Source organism: Uranotaenia lowii, chromosome 2, assembly GCF_029784155.1.
Source record: "Uranotaenia lowii strain MFRU-FL chromosome 2, ASM2978415v1, whole genome shotgun sequence".
Taxonomy (NCBI): Eukaryota; Metazoa; Arthropoda; class Insecta; order Diptera; family Culicidae; genus Uranotaenia; species Uranotaenia lowii.
Window position 1 is genome coordinate 114,348,114 of NC_073692.1, and position 7,499 is coordinate 114,355,612.

Here is a 7,499-nt window from a genome sequence, read left to right on the forward strand (position 1 = left end):
TGTATCCGGAATTTAAAACAAGATCCCATTTTACGTTATGCCAATAAAAAATATTGAATTTATGCCTTTAACAGAACATAATAAATGCTTAAAAAGCCAGAAAAAGTTAACAATCGCAATAATTGTAGAGCAAATGCAGACAGGTGCATATTTTGATCAAGTCATATAAATTTTCCCTACAATCGTTTGAAGAAAAAAGGCAAGGGATAAAATTTTTAAAAAAGCTTTACGGGCCCAAAATGATGATTGATTGCCGTTTTAATTAATTTTTAAAAAAATTAATGAAATCTAGAAAAATTGTAGAAAATACATTATAAAAAGTAATGTACAATTATTCCATCAGTGCTTTATTCTTTCATAACATTTATGTCATTTGATTTTTTTTTTAAATAATTTCTGAGCCTAAGCTTCAAAGGTTCTATTATTCAATATTCTTAAATTAATTTTAAATATTTTATTTTTTTTTAAACTTCAGGTTTTGAATTCTGACTTTGAAACTTTAGATTAAATCTCTGATCTTGGAGTCAAATATGAGTTTAAAGTCTGCTTCATTTAATGTTGGAACAAATTCTTTTGCTCATTGTGGCGCTCCTAGTGGACGAATTTGGAAACTTTTGTCACCCACTTGTCGGGAAATTCATTACCTTTCACCATGTATTTATGTCATAACACCAAACGATAGCATTTTGTAAACAACCGCCATGGAAGCCGAACGGAGAGATCAAATTGTGCACAGTTTTCTTGAAAATCCATTGTTGTCGGCATCGAAGCTAGCTAAACAGCTTAAAATGCCCAGAAATACCGTATGGCGTGTTATCAAGCAGTACAAGGAAACATTGACGACGGCTCGGAAGCCGCATTCGAAGCGTCGGAGTGGAACTGTCGACCGGAAACTGCGTGGGAAAGTCATCAAGGCCGTCAAGAGGAAACCCAATCTTTCAGACCGCGATTTGGCCAATAAGTTCCAGGCCGCTCACAGTACGGTGCGACGAATTCGTCTCCGGGAAGGAATAAGGTCATTCCGAGCCAGCAAACAGCCAAATCGGACGCTGAAGCAGAACAATGTGGCCAGAATCCGTGCTAGAAAGCTGTACGACCAAGTGCTGACCAAGTTCGACGGATGTATTCTGATGGACGATGAGACCTACGTGAAGGCGGACTTTGGGCAAATCCCAGGTCAAAAAATTTATTTGGCGACGGCTCGGGGGGATGTACCTGCAAAATTTAAGTTCGTGTTTGCGGATAAATTCGCCCGCAAGTACATGATTTGGCAGGGGATATGCAGTTGTGGACAGAAAACCAAAGTCTTTCTCACTGACAAGACAATGACATCAGAAGTCTACAAAAAAGAGTGCCTACAGAAACGGATTCTGCCGTTTATTCGTGCCCACGACCGTCCAGTAATGTTTTGGCCGGACCTCGCAAGCTGCCATTACAGCAAAACGGTTATGGAATGGTACGCAACGAACGGGGTCAGCGTAATACCGAAGGACCTCAACCCCCCAAACTGCCCCCAGTTCCGGCCGATAGAGAAATACTGGGCAATCACGAAGCGGAGGCTTAAGGCAAAGGGAAAACTTGTTAGGAACATGACTCAAATGAAGAACTGGTGGAATCAAATCGCCAAAACGGTGGACGAAAAGGGTGTGCGCCGCCTAATGTGCCGTATTACGGGAAAAGTACGAGAATTTCTTCGAAACAACAATGAATAACTTTTTTAATTTTTTTTTATGAAAGAGTAAAGAAAATGCTACATTTGTATGAAAAACAAATTATGAATTCGTTAATAAATGACTGAACTACACGCAATTGTTTGTGTTCCAATATTAAATGAAGCAGACTTTACAACATACATTATACATTTTCAAATTTAAGCTAAGAATCTTAATTTTTCATCTATCTGATTCTTGATGCTGATGCTAGGCCGATAAAACCATTTTTGTCGTTCGGCTGCATTGATACTGATCTAAATTTCACTAAGACGTATGGAAGTTAGGTCGAACGGACGTTAAGCCGAATGAATGCTTGGCTAAATAGATGTTAGTCCGAAGGTATTTGGAATTGAAACGCGAAATGAAGCATTAAGTTATTTGTTCGAACGAATGGACGCTAGACTGAATGGTCATTTGGCATAATATTCAGTAAATTGAATGATGGTTAGGTATTATGTCCATTCGGCCCAACGTATATTCGGCCTATCGACCATTCAGCCAAACAACCATTTTGGCTTAACGACTATTTTTCCTGATGATAATCCGGAATGCCGTCTATTCAACCTGTTGATTATTTGGCCTAACATCCATCCGGCGTAGCATCAATTCGGCAAAACCATTTTCGGATGGATAACCTACGGTCTTATGACCCATCGGTCAAATGTCCTAACCTCTTATGCAATGCTGAAAAAAAATATTTGTGATATTTGAAGTTAAAATTTAATTTTTTAAAAACAAGATTGTAGTTACGCTCGAAAATCTGTTCGAAAATAATAACGATAGATTTCAGCTAAAAAAATTTTTTTTTAATTTTCTTCCATTTACCATCACAGGGTCTCGATGGCGCCTGGCTGCGGCACTACAGCTGGCGTTGCCAACCGGTCGATTGGTCCGATACTCCGCCGGCTATCCGAGTCGCCCAGGGCTGCTACCTGTACTTCCTGGCCAAGCTGACCGAGCTGCTGGATACGGTATTCTTCACCTTGCGCAAGAAGGACAACCAGATCAGCTTCCTGCATCTGTACCATCACACGGTGATGCCAATGATCTCGTGGGGGGCCACCAAGTACTACCCGGGCGGACATGGCACATTCATCGGTATGGTTTCGGGGTTATTGTGATTGAGGTTTTTGAGATGTAACTTAAAATTGTTTGTTGTTACTCTTAGGTGTCATCAATTCATTTGTACACATTGTGATGTACACCTACTACATGATGGCTGCCATGGGACCCCAGTTCCACAAATACTTGTGGTGGAAGAAATACATCACAGATCTGCAGATGGTATGTTCTTAGCTTTCTTGGATTTCAACAGCCGACTTTTTATCACTAATGTTTTCATTAATCCCTCAACAGGTCCAATTCGGAATGGCATTCATGCACTCGGCTCAGCTTCTGTGGACCGATTGTGGCTACCCTCGTTGGTCCGTTTGCTTCACCCTGCCGAATGCGATCTTCTTCTATATGCTGTTCAACGACTTCTACAAGAAGACTTATGTAAGCAAACGGCGGCTTGCTGATGCCAAGAAGAAGGCCGAAAGCAGTCGAATGCTGCAAGAGGAAAATTCAGAGAGCAAAGCAAAAGAGCAGTAACTCACTTTTGGATACCCAACCCCGGCAGGAGCTGTCCAGCTTCTGTTAATCGAATTTCACCACCGCTGTTGTTGAATATTCTCCAGTCAATTGGTCCCAGTTCCAGATTTTACAAAAAAAAACAATTATAAATAAAAATCCGTTCTTCCATTTTACACAAATTTGTAAAGGTCTTTCGTTTACCAAATCCACGCGTATTTGCTCAAAAACAAACTCTTACCAACGAAAGTTCTACTCATAAGTTTAGGCGGACGCAAAGTTCGAGGCCGTCATAGGACACAACTTTGTGATGTTGTGTCATGGCGAAGAATCTTTGCAGTGTAAGGAGTTTTTCCTTAGTGTTGTAAGATATTTTCTCTGTTGTAAGTTAGTAGAACGAAACTTAGAACCCGATAAGCGATTTTAATGTTTAACCTAAGATACCAATAAAGTAGATCGTTTAAAATTTAACACGATGAATTGTTTGACAACTACCTATCACAGTCCCTATGAAAAATGATTTGAAACTCGGAACCAAAAAAAAAATTCTGTTTGGTCAGAACGAACGATAAAAAACGCTATAAAAAAGTTGAAAATTGTACGAAGAGTGTGACTTATTGATCTAACACAATGCAAATGAAATTCCTGTATATGTAGTTGTGATTGCAATTTTTAGCAAAATCATGGCATCTGATAACTTTTAATTTCGGGTAACACTGACATTTTTTTCGCAAATCATACAGAATCGATTGCAAATCATTTCATCAGAACATTTCGAACTCTAAAATCAGTAACATTCATGTTAAGGTAATATTTCTGAAAATTGGACGGTAGTCTATCAGTGTTGCTAGTTTTTTTTAAAGAATAAATGAATGCTCTGTTTGGGGAGTTATAACCTTTTTTCTCGCTACTTCTACTGCTTTGTCGTTTTCGACAAAGTTGTAGCAAGAACATTTTCATTAAGCTCCATATATTGGAATTTCATTAGAATTTCCTGAAAACAAAATATTCAAGAAAACTATAAAAATAATATTCTCTGAATTTTTTTTTGCGTTTTTCCAATTGAGATATTGTAAATTGTGATTGAAACTTTTCATGGAGGCTGATCGTGGTCGGTGCCACAAATGAAAGAATTAAATTTTGGAAAATTTTGCGTGTATTGGGTAACATTTTTTGGAAAACCTCCCATCTTTCTCCAGCTATCGTGTACTTACGGACTTTCACAAGTTTGCAATGTGCTTCCTCCTTCCTCGGATTCCTTGGATTTGGCGGCTGATCCACTGGACATTCGCCACTGGTGCGGCGATCGGATTCGGCTATATTCAGCCCCTGAACCACCGGATATTCGCAACGGATGAGGCGAGAGGATTCTAAACCTGAACTTCCAATTTCTCTCGCCACTGGTGCGGCGATCTGCTGTGCACGGACTCGGAACCTGTGCGCCGGATGTTCGCCACTGGTGCGGCGATGGAACTCGGTTCGGATTGGTGGCTGTTCCTCTGGATGTTCGTCAGCGATGCGGCGAGGAGATGCGAACGAATTCGGCGGCTGCACCACCGGGATTTTGCCCCGGGTGCGGCGATCGGATTCGGCACCTGAATTTCCGAGATTTTGCCACTAGTGCGGCGATCTGCTGCGCTCGGATTCGGCACCTGTCCACCGGGATTCTCGCCACTGATGCGGCGGCTGTCCTACCGGATATTCGGAACTGATGCGGTGGCTGTCCTACCGGATATTTACCACTGATGCGGCGGCTGTCCTACCGGATATTCACCACTGATGCGGCGGTTGCTCCACCGGATATTTGCCACTGATGCGGCGTTCGGATCCCACAGGTATTTCGCCATGGATGCGGCGATCGAAGGCAGTCAGTTTCGGCGGCTGATCCAGCGGATGTTTGCCACTGATGCGGCGTTCAAGATTCGTTCCGAATTAGCGGTTGTTCCACCGGATGTTCTTCATTTGCTGCGGCGATCAAAATTCGGTCGGAATTGACGGCTGTTCCACAGGATGTTCTTCGCCTGCTGCGGCGATGGAAAGCGGTCCTATTCGGCGACTGTGCTACCGGATGTTTGCCACTGATGCAGGCGCTGGCGAACGGATTCGGCACGGGATTTTCTACGCCACTAGTGAGGCGATGAATCTCGCTCCGGATCGGCAGCGGTACAAGCCACTGGTACGGCGACGAAGAGCGAACGGATTCGGCACCGGTTCGCCGGAATTTCTACGCCACTAGTGCGGCGATCGAACGCCCTATGGTTCGGCGGATGTTCCACCGGATGTTTGCCTATGCTGCGCCGATAAAATTCGCTCCGATTCGGCAGCGGTACCTCCAGGATTCTTTCGCCACTGGTGCAGCAACGGAAAGCGAATCTTTTCAGCTGCTGTGCCACCAGATGTTCTTCGCCACAGATGCGGCGATGGAAAGCGGTACTATTCGCATTAGTTCGCCGGGATTTCTTCGCATAAGTGTGGCAATCGAACGCTCTCGGATTCGTTGGCGCTTCCTTCGGATGTTTGCCTATGCTGCGGCGATGAAATTCGCTCCGGTTCGGCAGCAGTACTACCGGGATTCTTTGGCCATTGGTGCGGCAATGAAAATCGAACGGATTCAGTACCGGTTCGCCGGGATTTTCTCGCCCCTAGTGCGGTGATCGGAAGCCTCGAATTCGGCGGAAGTATTACCGGATGTTACGCCATTGGTGCGGCGATCGAAAGCAGACTGGAGCCGATTGGACGAGAAAAGTTGTTGCTTGCCGGTCCTGGGGGAAGTCTTCGACGAAACCAGCGAGATGAGGGTGTAAATAAAAGAAAAAAAAGCCGCCTTAGCGACCTTTTTATCGATCTTTTTTCTCGCCTCGACCCTTCTCAAGCCGAATTTCCCGGCTGAATTTGCCCTTTTGCCGACACAGAGCCGAATTTGCTGTCGGATGGTCGAGTGCAAATATGCACGTGGTGCGGTCTGGCTGTTTCCAAGTTTTGGCTGCAAATTGTTGCGACAAAGGTTAGCGGACTGCGCCAAAACAAGAGTGGTGTCACGTACCTTTCCTTTCCGGAGCTTTTTGCACGCTTCCGTGCCTTTCTTTCGAGATTTTTCCCCCGGGGTAGCACAATTTGCACTCGCGACGATGCCGAACTTTCACCTCGCGCACCGGAAACGATTCTGACGTTTCCCTCCAATCATGCACGCTCAGTATTGCTTACTCATTTTTTCTGCACGCTTCATAACGTTTACTCATTTTCTGCACGCTCAGGATCCTTCCTTTATTTTTGCGTTTATTCTTTCTACACGCTAACGCTGCTTAACATGGGGTTGGGTTTGTGGATGAGATATTGTTGCCAATCGCTTAAAACGTATGAATTTGAGACTAATGTACAGTCCCCCCACAATCATTAGTCACTTAACGAATCATTTCACCACAAAATGTTCGTTAATTCGGGTGTTAGTGGACCAAACATCAAGCTTTGCATAAATTTCAGTCATTAAATATTCCCTCTTTGATTTCAAACATGATTTTGTTTCCAATTTTGTTGAAAAATAAAATAATTTACCGAAACAATCAACGTTTTTCAAAACCACAATTATGGGTCAAAATTGAAGCTTGTAACAGTTATTAGTCATATTGCCCACAATTATTAGTCACATAGAAGTCCATGGCAACACCCGAATATCAACATGAAAATCAACAAGTTTCTGGCAAACATTCAGGGGCATTCTTCGCTAGTATACGTTCAAGGGGAAATTGGGTTGAGCTAGCAACCAAGAAATGTTTTGTTTTGCTTGCGAAAAAGTGACCCATGATTGTGTAAAACTTGGTGGATTCTGTAACAATTATGGGTCACTTTTATTTTGCTAAATATTATTGAATTTTCGCATTTCATTCGCTCAGTTTTATTTGGAAAATGTAAACTCTTCTTTTGTGCTTATATGGGACCAATTCATTTGGTTGGAATCTTTGAAATATCCGCATCAGGGGCTTAACGGTAGAAGATGTCAACCTTATAACATTGGAATTTTATGTGATAATTCCACAGCTTATAGTTCACCTTTGATAAAAAGTATTCAAACAGCAATTTTACTGTTATCAAACGCTCAAATAATATTTTTAATGCATTTTAATGATATTGTCGATAAACTAAAAATAATAATATGATATAATTTCTTTTGGTTTAGTAGATATCAGCAGTTCTAATGATCGGTGACTAATAATTGTG

The 7,499-nt window shown here is 42.4% G+C and overlaps 1 protein-coding gene across 4 annotated transcripts in view; it reads left to right on the plus strand.

Moving 5' to 3' along the window:
- Positions 1-3,734, plus strand: part of LOC129747597 (elongation of very long chain fatty acids protein AAEL008004) — a 102,901-nt gene extending 99,167 nt beyond the window's left edge. For all 4 annotated transcript variants that reach the window (XM_055741888.1, XM_055741886.1, XM_055741887.1 and 1 more), the window contains 3 exons: positions 2,546-2,810; positions 2,881-2,996; positions 3,069-3,734. In XM_055741888.1, coding sequence (XP_055597863.1) covers positions 2,546-2,810; positions 2,881-2,996; positions 3,069-3,305 — 618 coding nt within the window. In that variant the 3' untranslated portion in view covers positions 3,306-3,734. The remainder of the gene's footprint in view (positions 1-2,545; positions 2,811-2,880; positions 2,997-3,068) is intronic.
- The last annotated feature ends 3,765 nt before the right edge of the window (positions 3,735-7,499 follow it).